A 19,860-nucleotide genomic window follows, 5' to 3' on the forward strand; every position below is an offset into this window, starting at 1 on the left:
TCCTTTACCACCTGACCTCTCTCCAGGGCACCTTGCTGACTGCCCCACAGCATCATGACATGCCCTACTTTCAGCCTTGGCCCTCAGCAAGCTTCTTACTGCATACATCCCAGATATGTTTTTTTTTTTGAGAGTGAAAATCCAATCACTCACATTCTTGTTAAATATTTTTCAATGATTCTTTGGAGCTGTGGAGCTCGGAGTCCACAAGACCCTTCATGACTTAGCCTGGCCCTATTTCTCAGACCTCCTACTTGCTACCTATATTCCTCAGAAGCTCTGGGATGTACCTTTCCTTATTGTGTTCCCTCTGCCTGAGAGGCCTCCCTCTACCCAGCAGATTTCAACTCAGCTCTCAGAACCCTTCTCAAATGCCAGTCCTTCATTCCTCTGGTTTCCATGTCTATTTCAGACATGACTAGAATGCTGGCGCCAGCCCAGACGATCTTGTGAGAGTCAATTACTAAATTTTCTGAGCCAGTTGTTAAACACAGCATTTATATAAAAAAATAAAAACAATGATATAATTTATATTAAAAATAAAGGTGACAAATACTCAAAATGCACCACTTTCTAGTTCTATCACCACATTTTACTGTTATCTATGCTCTTGAGATGACCTAGGTCTACTGCATCCTTTGGATGGAAGTGCTACATACTGATATACTACTGTGGAACTCTTCCCAACTCTGTGGTAGGTAATATCACAGTTTGAAATTAGCCATGTGGTAGTATTCACACCATGGAAAGCAGCAAATGCTACAAATCAGCACTGGGTTTATTGTGTTGTTGATTATCGACACTTAAGAAAGTGGTGGAACAAATGTTATTAATGAAATTAAACTTAAAAGTGTGTTATATCTGTAGCTGTGATATTGATAACAGCAAAAAAAAAAAAATTGAGAAAAATTTTCCCAGTACAGTCATATAGCACTTAAGGGTAAAGATGTGTTCTGAGAAATGTGCTGTTAGTTGATTTCACTATTGTGTGAATGCCATGGAGTATACTCACACACACCAACGAGGTAGAGCCTACTCACACCTCTCCTATATAGTGTATCTACTGGGAGCACAATCACAGATGCTGTCTGTCCTCAACTGGAAAACATGTTTAGCAATGTATGCCTGCATTCAAAGTTGCAATCTGATTAAGAAGCCCACACCATCAAGTAAGGAGTGAAGATCTGACATGTCTCCATTCATCTTCGTTCTTTCTCTTTCACCTACTCCTTGATATAAGCAAAAATATTAGCCAATATTCATGTCAGAGCTAAACTTGTTTGTCAGTAATAAGAGTGAGTTCTCTGCTGGATCAAACAGTAACAAAGCTTGTAGTCATAGTCTGGTTTTGGAACACTATTTATTGCCAAGCAAATTATAAAAACTGACAATGGCTTTTGCGAGAAATGTAAAGTCACACTGAAGTTGTAGGTGTTTCAGATTTATAGTAAAGAATATTGTGTATTTTATTATTATTTTTACATTTTATATTCACATCCTTTACATCAATAAAATTTGTTATGCACTTTTTCTTGGAGGGCTGGTTGTTAAACATTTGCCAGCACACTACTGCTGATGCCCCTTCTTTGTTTTATGTGAGGGAGTCATTGGCCCAGGAGTAACAAGGAAGTCCCTTTCTGTCTGGGGTTCTGGGTGGGCTGGGTGATGAAATCTGCTGCAATCAGTCACTCTTCTAAGCATGAGTCACATGTAGGTATAAAGCCACTATTTGCAGTACCCCCACAGTACAGTTTCAAGCTAAGGAATTAAGGTTAAAAAAAAAATGGATCCCAGGCTAGTAAAACTCTGAAATACTTCTCAGGAAACTAATGCATAATTGCTTGAGAGGGTCACTTTTACGACCCACAATAAAAACTTAAAACCATATGAGCAGTGAAATTGAAATTCAAAAGACAGTACATAAGATCAATGAAACAAAGAATTGGTTCTTTGAAAAGAGAAGCAAAATAAACAAACCTCTAGCCAGACTCACTAAGAAAAAAAGAGAAATCTCTAATAAATAGAATAAAAAATGAACAGAGGAGAAATTACAACAGATATACAGAGGAGCATAAGAATTTACTATGAATATATTTATGTCAATAAATTGGAGATCTAGAAGAAATGGACAAATTCTCAGAATCATATAACCTTCTAAGACTGAATCAGGAAGAAATAGAAACTACAAGTAAGGAAATTGCAACACTAATCAAAAGTTTCCCCAAAAACAAAAGCTCAGGGCCAGATGGTTTCACTAGTGAGTTCTACCAAATCTTTAAAAGCAAACTAATATCTATCCTTGTCAAACTCATCCCCAAAATTGAAGAAGAGGGAAAGTTTCCAAACACGTTTGATGAGGCCCACCTCACTCATAATAAAAGCAGCAAGTACATCATACAAAAAAGAAATCTCTAGACAAATGTACCTGATGAACATAGATGCAAAAATCCTCTACAAAGTCTTAGTAAACCAAATCTAACAAATACATCAAAGGAATCATACATCATGACCAACTGGGATTTATTCCAGACATGCAAAGATGGCTCCACAAATCAGTAATTTACCATATCAGCAACAGGAAAGGTAAAAGTCATATACCAAATCAATAGATGCAGAAAAAGCATTCAACATTCATTTCTTCTATTTTTAAAATTGAAAATGTATTTCATTTTAAAACTGTTCCAAACTTAAAAAAAATGTAAAAATAATATAAAGAGCTCTCATATTTCTTTCACCCTGAGGCCCCACCCAATTTTGCCAATGTCCCGGGAACATCCTTTATAGCACTGGACCCAAGGAAGGGTCACTTGTGGCTCTTTCTTTCTTTTTTGACATTTATAATAGTTGTTTTACTTTGATTGGGATAAGAAACAACATAAGGTGACAGATAATTTTGTGACTCTCCTTACAACCTTACTTTTTTTTCCTTTTTTTAATATTATTTTTTTACTTTTTTTACATCATTGTTCATTTTTAAACAATATTTGCTTCTCCCCCCACCCCCTCAGGTGTAGTCCCCATAGAGTTTCCTTCCCCAAGGCACCCGTGCACCATCACCTCAGTCCCCTGTGCTCCACCCTCCCTCCCTCCGATCCCTCTCCCTCCTCCTCCCCTGCAGGATGTCTCTGATTTATAATTGTCTGTTTTTGCTTTGTTGTGTTTTGTACTGTTATTATTTTTTACACTGATGTCTTATTTGGTTCCCCTATATTCCTGCTATAAGTGAAACCATCCAATATTTTTCTTTTTCGTTCTGACTTATTTCACTGAGCATAATCCCTTTATTTCCATCCAGGTTGCTGCAAATGCCATGAGTTTATCTTTTTTGATTGCTGAATAATATTCCATTATGTATATATGCCACATCCTCCTTATCCAGTCATCTATTTTTGGGCATTTGGGTTGTTTCCAGGTTTTACCTATTGTAAATAGTGCTGCAATAAACATAGGTGTACAGGTGTTCTTTTCAACATTCATTTCTGATAAAAATGCTGGGTAATGGGAATAGAAGGAACATATCTCAATATTATAAAGGCCATATATGAGAAACCCACAAGTTAATATCATACTCAATGGTAAAAAGACTGAAAGCTTTTGCTCTAAGAACGGGTACAACACAAGGATGTCCACATTCACCCCTACTTTCCACATATTATTGGAAGTCCTAGCTAGAGCAATTAGGCAAGAGAAAGATACAAAAAGAATCCAAATTGCAAAAGAAGTAAAACAATCACTATTTGCAGGTGACATGATAATATACATAGAAAACCCTAAAGACCCCTCTAAAAAACTAACTGAATAATAAATCAGTATAGTAAAGTGACAGGTTGCAGAATCAATTTACAAAATCAGTTGTGTCCCTAAATGCAAACAATGAGCTAGAAGAGAAAGAAATCAAGAAAACAATCCCACTTATAATCACAACAAAAATAATTAAATACCTGGGAGTAAGCTTAACAAAGGAGGTGAAGGAACTATACAATGAAAATGATGAGACATTGTCAGAAGAAGCAGAAGAAGACACAAAGAAATGGAAAGATATTTCTGCTCATGGATTGTTAAAATGTCCATCTTACCCAAAGGAATAGACAGATTTAATGCAATCCCTATTAAACTTTCAAAACTATTCTTTAAAGAAACAGAACAAACATTACTGAGATTCATAAAGAACTACAAAAGGTCCCCAAGAGCCAAAGCAATCCAGACAAAAAAGAATGGTGGTATCATATGTCCAGACTTCCAACTATACTACAAAGAATAGTACTACATAGATTATAGTACTACATACTACAAAGAATATACCACAAAGATTACTGTAGTAAATCAAAATAGTATATTACTGAGTAAATAGACATAGACCAATGGAATAGAATTGAGACCCCAGGTATAAACCCAAACTTATATGGACAGTTAATTTACAACAAAGGAACCAAGAATATATACTGGAGAAGGGAAAGTCTCTTCAACAAATGGTGTTGGAAAAACTGGACAGCCACATGCAAAAGGATGAAGCTAGACCACTGACTGATATCCTATGCATATACAAAAACTAACTCAAATGGATTAGAGAATTGGATGTAAGATTAGAAATCAGCCTCCCTGGTGGCGCAGGGGTTAAAGTCTCAGTGCTATCAAGCTATTGCCAGCCATTGTGGCATGAGTTCGATCCCTGGCCACAGAGCTGACCCACATGGCACAGCAGACTGCTCCTGTCTTGCCTGCTGTTCCCGCAGCAGTGTATTTCAGTGGATCCACCTGTTCTGTTCCCTACTCTGGTGAATCCTCTCACCCTCCCATACCTCTGGTGGTGTTTGTATGTACAAAAATTTTTTAAAAAAGATTAGAAACCATAAAAATACCTAGAAGAAAACATAAATAAAATACTCTATGGCATTGGCTTCCAATGTTCCTGGGGACTTGACTCCAACAGCAAAGGAAAGAAAAAACAAATGGGATTATATCAAACTAAAAAGTTTCTGCACTGTGAAAGAAATGATTATAAAAATGAAAAGATACTCTACTGTGTGGGAGAAAATAGTTGCACATCATAAGTCTGACAAGGGGCCATTATTCAAGATCGAAGAACTCATATAGTGCAACAACAAGAAACAAAGAGCCCAATTTAAAAATGGGCAGAAGAACTAAATAGACACTTGTCCATGGACATCTACATGGCCAACAGGCACATGGAAAAATGCTCATCATCACTTTTCATCGTGGAAATGCAAATCAAAACCAAAATAAGATACCAACTCACTCTCGTGAGAATGGCCCATAATAAAAAGACCAGTAACAGCGAGTGCTGGGGAAGGCCTGGAGGAAAGGAAACCCTTGTATACCAATGATGGAAATGTAGACTGGGTCAGTCCCTAAGGAAAAATTCCTCAAAATATAGATCTGCCTTATGACCCAGTAATCGCACACCTAACTATCTATCCTAAGGATGCAAAAACAATAATTCAAAGGGATATATGTGTTCTGATGTTCATCGCAGCACTATTTGCAAAGGCCAAGTTACCAAAACAACTTAAGTGTCCAAAGATAGATGAATGGATTAAGAAGATGTGATGCAAATACCCATTGGAGTACTACTCAGCTATAAAAAAAAAAAAAAGATGAAATCTTGCCATTTGTAACAACATGGAGAGATCTGGAGGGGTAAGTAAAGTAAATTAGGTCAGAAGGAGAAAGACAAATACTAGATGATTTTACTTATAAGTCAAATATACAAAACTAAACAAAGAGACAGAAAATCAAAAGCAAAACAAACCCTAGAAAACTGACTATAGATGTGAAGCTACCAAAAGGGGAAGGTGGAGAGAGAGAAAGAAACAGAGAAGGGACAATCATGGGTGTTTTAGTGTTTGGCCTGGGGTTGTAACATACATCTGAAGAGGTGTGAACCTGCACTCCCAAATCATCTACGAGGTGGTAAATCACTGCTACCTCCATAAAAATAATACAATTAAAGGAAAAAAAATATGAGGACATGATCTGCCATGATGATTAACATCCTAAGAACTTGAAATAACATTGTGACCTGAGACTAGAAAATAAATAGTTTTAAAAATTAAAGAAATAATGAAAAATAGGACACTATGAAAAAATGGTAGGTTTTAAAAATAAAATCAAATAAAACTTCTAAAAATGAAACACAAAAATGAAAAATTCAGTGGATAAGGTAAAATCATATTTGAAAAAATAAGTGATATATTGAGAAAATTACCCAGAATGAAGCACAGAGTAAGATATATGAAAAATAAGAAATAGTGATTGAAGGAAGTTATAATGAGGGGACTGTGCCTTAGATAAGTTCCAGTGAAGTGAATAGAGAAAATGGAGCAAGGCATTGCTCAGAGACACAGGCTGAATGGAAAAAGTAATGCACCTCCAAATTCAGGAAAATAATGAGTTTCAAACATGATACATAAAATAAAAACAAATCCATGCCTAAATGTATTATAGTTAACTGTGAAACAGCAAACACAGAAAAAGAAACTTTAAAATAAAACAAGGAAGAAAACTTACATAGAAAAGAATGACTATTAGAGTGATAACAGACATCATGGGCAACAGCAGAGGCCAACATATGGTGGAATATCTTCAAAACGCTGAGAAAAAAATTACTTTCTTTTTTTTTTAAATTAATCATTTTATTTTATTATTTTTTTAAAGATTTTATTTATTTATTTATACAAGCACTGGGTACAGTCAGAAGCGCGGGAGGGTGAGAGAATTCACCAGAGCGGGTAGCAGAGCAGGCAGAAGGACCGAAGTACACTGCTGAGGGGAGCAGCGGGCAGCAGGAGAGGTCTGCGTGCCATGTGGGACCCTCCTCTGGTGGCCGGGGAGCAGCCGGGGATCGAACTGGAGCCTCAGAGGCTGCGGGTAGCCAGCACTCAACCGCTGGGCCACTGGGGAGGCCCAGAGAAAAAATTACTTTCTACCTACAATCTTCCCTTAGCTAACTATCGCGAAAGCCTGAGGGAGAGAGAATGATATTTCAGACAAAGGAAATACTTTTAGAAGGCAAGAGTGGAATTCAAAAGCAATGGTGAGGTAAATGTTACTGCATATTGGAGGCAAGTGTAAGTAAGCATTGCTACCACTCCCAGAAGAAGCCCACACAAATCGTCGTAGCAGCGAGGGACTAATACTATTTCACAATGGTGACTCCTGTACCTTGTATTCTTGGTTGCTATGAGAGATGGGTTGGTTACCCATTATATGTGAGGACAAAGAGACTCACACATAGATCAGAGGCCTGTTGCTTTTCAATTGTAAGGAAACAAGAGAGCATCTATGTCATTTGGGAGGAAAAAATGATGTGCTTAATAAGGCATGGCCAACCAAGCATTCTAGGCACTCTGTTCGGGATGTTACTTGCTACTTAAATACAAAGTCTGAAATGTAGCACAGTACTCTATCCTCAACAATATACAGATTGGTAAACTATGTCCCATGAGCCAAATCTGGTCTTCCACCTGTTATGTTCTGCTGTGAGCTAAGAATGATTTTTGTAAATAAACATTTGCCATCAATTTGATGAAAGGGAACCCTAATTTTGAATCCCATTCCAGCAAATGCTATTCCCTAAAAAAATCTACTCTCCTCATTAGTAGACCTCTACTTAAAAAAAAAAATGTATTTTGTAAATTGTATTTTGAATTTCAGCAATAATTTTTTTTGGAAATTTGTTCTCTCTTGTTATATAACATATAAGGGACCGCAAATCCCTTTACAGAAAGTTTGCTGCCCACTGACTGACAGAGACCTTTCCAGACTCACCTCCCACTGTATCACTCCTCACAATGGGAACGTTTGTTATATCTGAATATCTGTGGTTCCCCAAATTCACATCTAGCTCTCCATACTCCAATAGTGCCTTCCACCTGGATTGTGTCACCTCCTTGCCTACCTGAAGCCAGACTGACATTTCAAGGTCTATCTCAGATGACTTCCTTTCTAGAGTTCTCCTTTGAAGTCAAAATTACTCATAAAAATTACTCATAAAAAAAATCTTTCTGACAGCATTTCATGGTTTTCTTCCCAGAAAGTCTGTGTGTACACAGAGGCCTAAAGTACTTCTTTATATTTGACACACTGGGGTAATAATGATGATTACAGTATTGCCATTTATTTAGAGCTTACTATGGGTTAGGCACTATGCTAAGTGCTGTATGGACAGTGTTCATTTGTTCAAATAATATCTACTAAGCATCTCTCAAATATTATGCACTAAGCTTCCAATGATTAAAAAGGAAGGTAAGAGATTCAAGACTTAATAGAATGTTAAATCTTCAATAACCTTGCAAGATAGGTATTATTGGTTCTGTGTTCCACCAATAGGAAAGCAAAATCAAAGATGGTAGGTTAAGTAACTCGCTCAAAGTCAAAGCCCCAAATTAAGCTAGACATCTGAGAGGAGCTGGAAACACCAGTAAGAATTGCATTCTTAAATGCCTTCTTTGTTCCTGTCTATTGTTAAAGACCCCTACAAAGGAGTATCTAGTACTTAATCTTTTTTCTTTCCAATGGAATTAACTCCACACTGTTGACACACTGTGCAGATATACCTCTTCCAGACTGATGCTGGAAGTAGCCTCTGATTCAACTGAGGGCTGAGTCAGACCCTCCTTTCCTCTACATCTCCTCAATATCTTGCGTGTATTTCTATTATTGCACTTACTGCTATTACCACAATTCTCTTAGCATGTGTTTCTCTCACTAGAGCAGGAGTTCCTTTAGGACAGGTACTACGTGCAATTCATTTCATATCCCCAGGTCCTAGCACAGTGCCTGATACAAAATATATGAGAGATGTTTACTGAATGAATGAAAGGCTTTCTACTGGTAACCTATTCTACTCCACAGGGGACATGAACTGGGGACAAGCACTATCTCCATCTTTCTCATCACTCTGAGATACTATAACTATCAGTATTTTACTCATGAGAAAAATAAAGGCTTTCCCAAGGTTGCACAGATTTTAAGTTACAGAAACATGATTCAAACCCAACTTTAATGGTCACCAAATCCTTCACAGGATACCAAGATACCTTCTGGAACTCATAAAACCATATAGTGCATGAATCTTCCAAAAGAATTAACAGTCCTTCTGCTGTCCTTAGAAGACTCTGGCTCCTGATTTTAATCCTTATCCAGTACTTTACATACTTGCATTCCAGTTACCTCCCTGCCAAGATAGCAATGTCCCATGAGCAGGGATCCATTTTCTTCACCTTGAATCTTCATAACTCATGGCCCTAGCCTCTGCATGCTCTCAAGATGCTGCACTGAACTGGGAATAAAAATAATATTAAGCCCACTGCATTATTATTATTACTATATTATGATCAAATAAATCCAATCTAATTCCCTGCTTTTATAGTATAAGCCTCTTTTACAATGAACTAAAATCCCTGAAGGATTGGGAGGATTTAGGAAGGAGAAGAGGACAGCAGGAAGGAAAACTGTGAGCAAAATCCAGCAGCAGTTATATGTGGGGCTTGTCAAGGCCCAACTCAGACTGTGATTTGGCCAGATCACCTGCTGGGGGCCCATGCTATTAATATGCAACCAGAAATGAGAATTCCCAGGAAAAAGCATCTGGTATGAGTTGAGAGCAGTGGGCAAATGCACAAGAAACACTAGATAGGTCAGATTCCAGAATACCTTGATCGCAGGCTGAGATGACTCAACCTGGCTCTGGTGGGGATGGGGATCCACGGAGAGTTCAGGATAAGAAGTAGTGAGACCATCCACCCATCACCCACTCAGAAACAGGTTGGTGGAGGAAGACCGTACAGGTTTAAACGAGTGGGGGCCAAAAAGGCAGCAGAAAGGATGGGAGGCAGCAGCCTTCCTGGTAGGAATGGCATGTTGAGTCAGGAAGACATGGCAAGGTTCTGCTGAGCTGCACAAACAGGCAGCGCTGTGGGCTAGGAGAACCAGGATCCTGAGCCTGCTGGGTCTTGTTGTATGATCTCAGTCCCCAGACCTCCCTGACTCTTTCATCCTCACCTTTACAGAGAGAGGCTTTTGCCTTAAAAGGTGATAATAAAGTCTAAATAAAAAGCAACTGGCACAGAATAAGCACTCAGCAAATGAAGCTGAAACTCAATTATGTCTCTGTGCTAACTTTCTGGTTTTTTACACTCGGCCATCGTCATCTTTCACCTATTATTTAGGAGCTAAGAAGATTACAAAAAGGCACTCTAGGATATGTCACAATATGGGCCAACTTTCTGAAGCCACTGCATGAAATGGACAGTGACCACAGCGAACAGCTGAGCAGAGAAGGGAGTGCTGTTGGGAGGATTTGTGGTGGGTTTTGTGGCTTCAGGCCTGGCCCCAAATTTCCCACCCAAAGAGGTTATACCTGGTAAGGTCCTGCAAAATCTTCTTTACTCAGTTCAGAACAAATACACATTGACAATGGATGATTATAGGCTAAGGGAGGACAGAGAATAGTCCGATTATACAATACACATGTGGGGCAGCACCTGTGGGTAACACACAAGGCCAGAGACAAGGGAGGTGAGCGATTGGGACAATGTCTCACTTCTGGATGGGGCAGCACACAGGACCCAACTGACTCTTCCACCCACCCCTGAAATGTCACTTGCTGGGCTCTGGGCTCAGCATTCTCCTCTTCTTATCTCCTCTACTCCCCACCCACCCTGACACCTATGGGTCTAATGCTAATTTTTTCTATTCCCTTTCATGGATGATTTTACCTCCTCCTATGGCTTTAATAATATCCATGGGATGTTGCAAATCTATATTAAGGAAACATCAATACAACTAATCATGAAAAAAATGGAGAAGGTACAAAAAAGGACATAATTGCAAATAAGTATATTATTTTTAAAATCTCAAAGAAAATACTGTGCTCAATAGAATGTGTATAAATTTAGAAATTAGAAGAAATGTAAAATTTTCAGTTACTAAAAACATCAATTATGAAAATTTCTCAAGGAATATAAAACTTGAATAAATGAATCACTATTAAAGACATAAAATTGGTAGGAAAAAATCCATGTATGTAAAAGACACCAGGTTTGCGTACCAAGCTTTATAGGAGAATCTTATCAAATATTTAAAGATCAGCTCTTGTTACATGAATTTTTCCAAATAACTAAAAATTGTTTCTATTTTATAAACATAACTTTGACCCCAATATTGTACAAAACCAATATAAAAATATAAAAGGGGAAAACTATACAAATTTCACTTACAAATATGTACACAAACATTTGAAATAAAAAATAAGAAATCAAATCCAGTATCATAAAATATATTTTTATCTAAGCCAGGTTTTTCCCAGGAATTCACAAATGGTTTAACATCAGAAATATCTATTAGATTAAAAAAAAATATGATCATCTCAGTTGATACACAAAAACCGCTCAATAAATTCAACACCCATCCACATTTTTAGAAGTCCCTAATAAACCAAAATAAAGAGAAATTTCTTGGGCATCCCTGTTGGCCTAGGGGTTAAGCCTCAGTGCTACCAGCACGAAGGCCCACCCACAGTCTGAGTTGGATCCCTGGCCAGGGAGCTGACCCACATGGTGCAGCAGACCGCTCCTGTTTCATTGGCTGCTCCCTCAGCAGTGCATTTCAGTAGCTCTCCCTGTTCTGCTCCCCACTCTGTCTCTAGTGAGTCCTCTCACACCCACACCTCTGGCCTGCACACCAGTTCTTGTATGCATAAATAATTAAATAAAACCTTAAAAAAAGAGAGAGAAAGAGAGGTTTCTTAATCTGATATGAGCCTATCATAAAAACAACACAGAGAAACCTCATACTTAATGGCAAAAGTTCAGAAGCATTCCCAAGCCCTAGACAAAGACGCCCGCTATCACCTACTATCAAGTCGCTAAATGTCCTAACCATGCAGCAACAGAAAACAAGATATATAGATACTGGAAAGGAAGATAATAAATTGGTATTTGCTAACAACATACATTACCTCACAAACAATTCAAGAGAGCCTCTAGACAAAACTAATGAGAGAATGTGGTAAGGTTGTTGAATGCAAGATTAACATACAAAAATTAAGTCTCTGAGAAATAACAATTAAGAAAATGTATTAAGAGATACTTTCCACAATATGAAGAATACTTAAAAATAGCTTAGATAAAAGAGAAAATGATAGTGAGGCATTAGCTCAGCTGGAATAGAACAAGAGAGCCCAGAAAAACATCCAAGCTGACATGACCCTTAGGTGACAGAAGAAATATTAATGGGGATCATAGAAGGGGAAGGATGAACTTTCAAAAGGGATATTGGTATAAATAACTTTCCAGATGGGAAAAAAGAAAATTCCATAAAGTTACCTCATTCCATAAGGTTGAAATTCAGTTAGATCATTAAAGACTGAAATATAGAAAAACAAAACATGAAACTTGTGTGCATGACTTTTGTACAGAAAGTCACAAAATATAAATGAAGGACATAGAAGACTTAAATGAATGGCAAAAATAAATGGCAAATGATACCATGTTCGAAAATGGGGAAATTCAGTACCTTAGAGACAACAAATCTCTCCCGTGTTTTCCTAAGTCTAAAGTTTACCTGCATCAAAATACCTAGAATGACTGTTAAAATGCAGATTTTAGAATCCATTTTAAACCTATTGAATCAGCATATTTGAGGATAAAACCCAAGAATCTGCATTTTAGAAAGTTCTCCAGGTGATTCTTTTGTGTACTAAAATATGAAAATCTTTGCTTTAGGGAAGTAGGTCATACCTAAATGGCACGTGGAATGACTTGGGACAACATTTTAAAATTCAGGTGCCTAGGCTACACCCCAGGCTCATTAAATCAGAATTTCTGGGCAAGGCCCCTATACATCAGCATTTTTAAAGTTCTCCAGTGACTCCAATGTGCATCCAAGGTTGAGGACCTGGGTGAAGGGGCAGTGAGAGTCAGATCTGCTGCCCTTCCTTGTCTGAACATTTTACCTCTTGTGATAATCCAGCAGGATTTAGACTTATCTTGATTAAGGAAGACACATAAATTCAACAAAATGAAACTGAACAAAAGTGAATCAACATGTGGGTGAGTAAATGTTTTGCCAAACTCTAAAAACTCCATTGGATTCAACAAGCTTCTATGGCAACTAGACACAATGTTATACATATACTGTGATAGAGGGATAATACACTACACAGAGATGAACAGAATATAGCCCTTCTCTTCATGATCTGGTAGAAGAGGCAGATATGGACAAAACTATCCTACAATCAAGCAGACAATGAGAAGTGTACAGACTATTAAAAGGAATAAAAGAAAAATAAATTCTCAACGGCAGGAACTAGGAAAAGGTCATTGAAGATTCATTAGCAGAGACTGGAACTTACCCAGGAGGAAGCTAGGGACCTGAGGAGTTACTCTATAGATATAGAACAATTCTGCACAATATAAGCCATGGTAGATGGGCCTTTCTCGAAGCTTTATGGAAGACTATAGGACAGATATAAAAGGTTCCTTTTCTTTCTGATTTCCTTGTAACTGCTCTCTTTTTTCCCAGGTATTTTGCCTCTGGTTTATAAATTCTACCTCCTGGTGTCTCATCTAATTTCTTCCAGGAAAAAGTCTCTCATTAGCATTTCTATGGGGAGCACCTGCTCCCCCATCTATCCCTATTAATGGATGGCTAAGGCAATGGGGTAGACTGAGAAGGGAATTTTAATCCTCTCCTTATGACTCATCTGTTTTCTAATTGAGAACACTAGGTCTAAAGTCACAAATGGCTGCCCAGTGAAGTCCATCCTTAACATTAAAAATGATAACAAAGACATGTTTCTCAATTTTATAATGTTATATAATACAAATGTATTAAAAATAATCAACTTCATGACTGTGAATAATTCTAGAGATAAACTTGCACTGAGATACCACTTAAATGAAAAAATCCCAGGCTAGTGAGGATAGGTCATGAATAAGATGAATTGTTGAACAGGGAACGTTTCTCAAAACCATAGCTCGAAAGGATATTTCATGTTATATGCCAACCGTATACTGTAGGGGAAAACCGTTTAGCACATATATGACTCTGGATAGTAAATGTATATTTTCCATTATATACCGATATATTAAGCTGCTAGATTATGTAGTCTTTCTCTCTTTAAGCAAACCGCGCACACTAATGTCATGTGACAGATGTCATTTGTAAAGCCCATGAGATGAACCAGTCACCATGGTGTAAAACACCATGATTTATGTAGAGTGGCAGAAGAAAAGGGTTTATAAATCAAATTATCATTGAAATGGAACCAACTTGGCTTCAAAGGTAATGGAATGCTCATCTACAGCAGACATGAGGAGATATTCAGAATCATAACAAGGAAAATATGTGAGACAATAGGGAAGGAAAATCAATGTTCTAGGTAAGACTATAATTTACATGCATTTTTCTTTATAGTATCTTTGATGTATCGGTTATCTTATTTCTTCATATTTCTGCTCACCTAATGTGCATTTCCCTATTATTGGTTAATTGTCTTCTGAAACAAAAAATAATACGAAATTTCACATCAAATTTGTCATGCACTTAAAGTACCCATTAGAGAAATCAATGTCTCTTAGCAACACTCATTGTCTTAATGTTTCAAAATTCTTCTAATTATACAGTAAAATAGAACTGTTGGCCCCAAAGTCATATGCATAATTAAATTTTATAGAAGACCCAAATTAGAAAAAAATATTTTTAAGGTGCCCAGAGATTTTTCTTGACAGGTTGATGGAATTTTGATAACCACTAAAAATAATCATTTTCACCAGCTGTGACAGCATAACCTAATCAGTATGTGTATAATTAATTCTACCTTAAAGCATGGCATGTTTATTGCACAGTTGAGGTGTTGTCTAGGGGAAAGAAGCTACACAGAACAAAGGTAAAACCCAAAATACTGATTGTGAGTTGCATCTGAAGGGTGGGGCATTCCCTGATGGCCTGGATAATCAGCCATGGACAAAGTAAGTCCTGCCAACTTGGAAACATAAACTGAGTAGGATCACCCAAGGAGAATTGAAAATCAAGGAAACACTCTTGATTGGTAAGGCTACATGGAGTTGAAGAGAGGTAGCTCCTACTTGGTGGATGATAAAGTTCTACCTGTGACAGAGTGGTAGGACAGGATGAAGCCAAACCAGAAATCTGTGATGTTGGGCCACCTTTAGGGTTCTCAGGAATCAAGGACCTTGTAAACAAGAAAGTCAATGCAGAATCACAAAACTACATCTTGGCTTTGTTTTTTATGCCCTTTGCTTATTTTCTTTCTTTCTTTTCTTTCTGCTCTTCCCTTGGTGGCAGCCTAAAAATATTCTGAAAATCCCACCTCCAGATTGCTATGAGCCACGAAATATGACATATGTCCTTGCCTGACCCAGAGCTTTATTTTCAACTGTGGTTGAAATAACAACAAACCATGAGAGATACCAGGGGGAGGTGGAATTCAGGAAGAAGTAGGAATCAGTTAATTAGTGTTCCCTTCTCATTGTGAAGTCCTTTCCAGAGTTAAAATTGGGGGTAAGGGTGTAGACTTTGTTTTAACAAAAGAGGCTATCTATATAATGTCATAAACCAACATCACCGCAATAAAATTTTATTTTTTTAAAAACAAGATGTCTATTCTATTCTTTCCTCAGCATATGAGGGTTTTATCATGGCCCCTGGAGAAGGACATCAGTCTGACATGAAGTGACATATAGGGTCTTGGCAAAAGACACTAGCTCTGCAGTCCTCTTGACCACACCCTCCTGCAGGAAGGAGGCAACTGGCTGTGGCATTGATGAAGAACCCCATAAGTCACATTTTGAACACCTCTAACTCAATTACTCATCATGCACATCTGCTTCTCCAGAGAACCCAAGCCCAATGATACATATTCAGCGTCAACAGTGATCTTAGGTCATTAATTTGGGTTGAAACATAAGGGCAAAATTGAAAGGTAAGCATTGAGAAATACATACAGGATGGATAAAGGATGAAAAAGGCAGCTGAAAAAGCTGAGGCTGCAGCATGGGGAGAATTTGAGACAGAGACACTGGGAGGAGGGGATACGAAGAAGGAGGGGGTTGAAAAATGCCATTGTTCGAAGACATTAATTTATAAGGAATATAAAAGTGATAAAGAGAGGTTCTTGGGGGCAAGAGAATAAGAAACACATCTGGAGAACATAAAGGGAAAAGAGAAAGGAGATGTATCAATAGGGCAGAAGGTTGGACGTATTCAGGAAGTGGAAATCAGAATAATGAGGCATGTAAAGGTCAGAATGGAACCAAGACATGTAATCACCTACTATGTGCCAGGCACATCGCTCTTCTTGATTCATCTCATTTACTCTTTACAATGTCTAGCACAATGTCTGACATACAGTAGGTGCTCAAACCCATGCTGAATATTTAATATTAAATCAATAAATGTAAGAACAATTCTAAGAGAACAATCTATTATTAATCGCATCTTACAGATAATAACCCGAGGCCCAGAAAGGTTAAGAAATTTGTCTACTGTGTCACAACTCACAACAGGCATAAAGAATGTGACTTGAAAGCCCAAGTGTCAGAAGAGGGAGGGTGATCTCTCAGTGCCCTGCAGGGACTCTAGAAAAGGGTGTGGTGTTTGGGTGTCTCTCAGTGACTCAGAGAGGGGAGGAAGTGGACTGGGCTAGGAAGGAGGGGAAATCTATGAAACAGAAAAAGAATCCTGTAAATACTTTGGGGAGGATGGGACTCTATGGAAAGTCACAAAGCCTGTGGGCAGCAGCTGAGTCAGCAAAGGGCAGTACCCAGACTAACACAGCCAGTGAGTTGGGTGGGGCAGAATGGAAGCGCAGCCTGTGTGGAAACCGCAGAGGGTCTCTGTTAGGCAGACAGGGGTCCGAAATGGGGCGGGACTGGGAACAGGGCAGCTGAAGGGTGAAAGCGAAGACCTGGGCAAGCGGGAATGGACAGTGCCAAGTTTTCAAAAAGAGAAAAGCAAAAGAGAAGTAGCCTGCCGGAGGAAGTCTGGTCTGCGCTGGGGAAAGGGTGTGGCCTGGGATGGCGGGTGGGGGCGGGGAGGCTGAACATGAGGTCTGCGGTGCAGACACAAAGCCTGGGGCCTTCTCTGAGGGGACACGGTGACCAGCCCCGTCCAGCCCCGGGCCCGGGTCTCACCTGTAGGAGCTGCCGGCCGCGCTCGCCACCTCCCGACGGATCTGCCTGTTGAGAGCGTCCGCAGCCTCGCGCCCCTTGCTGGCCTCGGACATCGCTGGCAGGGCCTGGACCGGGCCGGGGCCCTGGTCCTGGGCCTGGGCCTCAGCCAGGGCCTGGGCCTCGGCTGCAGGCAGCGGCGTCTGCTCCGGCCCCAGTCCCTCCGCGCGTCGCAACATCCAAGCGGGCCCCGCCTTCCTGCGAGTGTCGCGCACCTCGTCCCCTCCGGAAGGCTTTCCCGCGGCGGGGCCCGCCGACCCCCCGTAGGCCGCCTCGAGCTCGTGGGCCTCGGCAGAGGCATGCGCCGCCCAGCGCTCCTGGCTGGGCGGCCGGCGTCTGGACGCGCCGAGCATCGGAGCCGAGGCCGGGGAGGGCGTGGGCACCTGCATGGGCTTGGGGATCCAGGGGTGGTCCCCGCGGCGCGGCAGCGGCCAGGCGCGGAAGTCCTTCTGGTACTGGGTCTCGCGCTCGAAGGGCGCGTCCGAGGGCTGGTACTCGCTGCGCGGCCTGCAGCTGGGCTCCGGCCGCTGCACCTTCCAGGCGCGGTAGTCCTGGCGCATCACCGAGTCCGCGGGGCCGGCGCCGGAGGTGGAGCCGGAGCCCGCGCCCAGGCCCTGCCCACTTCGGCCGTGGGCGCCCGCCGCCTCGCGCTCGGCGCTGGGCCCGGGCGCCGGCCCGGTTGCCCGGGCAACTGCATCCGCCTCGCCCTGGGCCGGCTGCGTCTCTATGGCGACCGCGCGCGCCGAGAGGGGCGCGTGAGCCGGCGGTGCCTGCAGCGGCTGCGGCGCTGGCGGCTGCGTCGGGGCTCCAGGGTGCTCGGTGGCCTCCGAGTACTTGGTGAAAACCAGGGGCACGGCGATGTCCGCCTTGTCCAGCTGGTTCCAGAAGCGCGCGATGCAGCAGGCCCGCGTGATGCACGGCCACGCCATGGTGATCGCTGCAAAGCCGGCCTTTCCTCTGTCCTTTTGTGGTTCAAAGCAAGCCTCGAACCTTCCTTCAGCCCCTGGCCCTCGACCAGGCAACCTGATTCCCACTGTTTTATTTTCTTGTGAGGTTTTTTTTTTTTTTTCCCCCCTCCCTCCTGGTCAACCTGAGATCCTCGCCCTCCTCACTCAGAAAGCACCTGGCAAGGTCGGGCTGGCAAAGCTGCCGCAGAGACAGAGTCTGTAAAGTCCCTCGATTACCGGCTGCAAACGCCTTCCCAGCTGCCCTCCAAGGTCTTGAGATCGCAGTCGGCTGCGGGCACCGAAGGGGAGAGGCAAGGCGGCCCGGAGTCCCCTCGGGGTGTCTGGGGCGCGCCCCTCCCTGCTGCTGCGGCGGAGCTCAGACCCCGGCAGAGCGAGGCGGCCAGGCGAGGTGGCCCCGGACTTAAGCCATGTCGCAGAGGAAGGGCCGGGCGGTGTGGCCGGAGGGTGCTGGACGGAGCTCGGTTCTCCTTCCCGCCGGCGTCCGTTCGCCGCTGGCCACCGAGCAGGCCCAGGGGGATCACCTCCTGCAGAGATCCAGCATTGCTGCAGCCGCCGCCGCGACTCGCAGTGATGCTGCAAGCACCGCCGCCGCCGTCTGTACTGCAGGGAGGCGGCCCCACCCTTTTCTGCCGTTCGGCAGGGGGAAAAAAATCCAGGGAAGATGCTGAGAGAAAGCGCGCTGCAGAAAAAAAATCACCTGCTGTCGTCAGAGCGCGCTGCTGGGAACGCGCCCTCTCTCCTCCTCCCTTCTCTCTGGCAGCTCCTCCTCCTCCGTTCCCAGGCAACAGCAGAATCTGGGGCCTAAGTGGGTTCAAATCCCAGGCTGGTGACCGCTTGTTTTCCTTACTGCTGGTTTCCCCCCTCCAGGAGCTTCAGGCTCCTTCCTCTTTTGCATAATAGGGCCAATCAAGGGGGTGAGGAGGATTAATTAATTAATATGTATATATACCCTGGTGAAATGTCTGTGCCAGAATAGATGCTTTTTTTTTTTTAAGGGAGCTGCTGATATTAGCCAAAATTTGGGGGACAGATTTGAGCCCAGTCTGACACCTAATCCAACCAATTGACATTCTTACGCACAAGCCTAGCTCAGAGGTGTAGCGTTGGGAACCCTGGGACTGGGGGTGTCCTGGCTGACACTTGGGGGATCGTGTGTCTTAGAGTCTCCCAAGGACCCTCTAGTCCCTGTGCAACCCATGGGAAAGGCTGCGAAAAGAGTCCTGGAAGGGACCCACTTGGGGAGGCTGGGGGTGAGGGGGAAGCAGGGAGACAGTGTCCTAGGAAAGGGTGGTGCCTAACTGGTAGGGGCTTTCTCACCTATTCCAGCACCACTGGCTTTTGCTCTTCCCCAACCTGGGGAGGCAGAATAGATTTAGAAATCAGACACCTGGTTTGGTTCTGACACCCTCTGTGTCACTTGAGCAAGCTTGGTCACCCCTGGGCCCGGATCTCACTTGAAGAATGGAGGAATAGTCACTTCAAAGTGATTTAGTGAAGATGATTAAGGCCTCGGAGCAGAAGCTGTGAGTGAAATCAAATCCACCTGGGTTCAGATTCTAGTATTTGCCTTCCTTTTGTTGTATGACTGAAGGCATATCATTGCAACTTCCTGCCCTTTAGCTTTCTCTACGAACAGTATGCCCAGCATGCCCCAGGTTGTGCTTTGAAATCAATTCCCA

At 41.8% G+C, this 19,860-nt stretch overlaps 1 protein-coding gene across 1 annotated transcript in view; it reads right to left on the bottom strand.

The window, feature by feature from the left end:
• The window catches only part of MAP6 (microtubule associated protein 6), a gene marked incomplete at its 5' end in the record, with an annotated part of 50,548 nt that extends 32,406 nt beyond the window's left edge, over nucleotides 1-18,142 (bottom strand). The window contains one exon of the mRNA XM_084243995.1: nucleotides 17,178-18,142. Coding sequence (XP_084100121.1) covers nucleotides 17,178-18,142 — 965 coding nt within the window. The remainder of the gene's footprint in view (nucleotides 1-17,177) is intronic.
• Nucleotides 18,143-19,860: the final 1,718 nt, after the last annotated feature.

Source organism: Talpa europaea (assembly GCF_964194135.1).
Source record: "Talpa europaea genome assembly, chromosome: 1".
Lineage (NCBI taxonomy): Eukaryota > Metazoa > Chordata > Mammalia > Eulipotyphla > Talpidae > Talpa > Talpa europaea.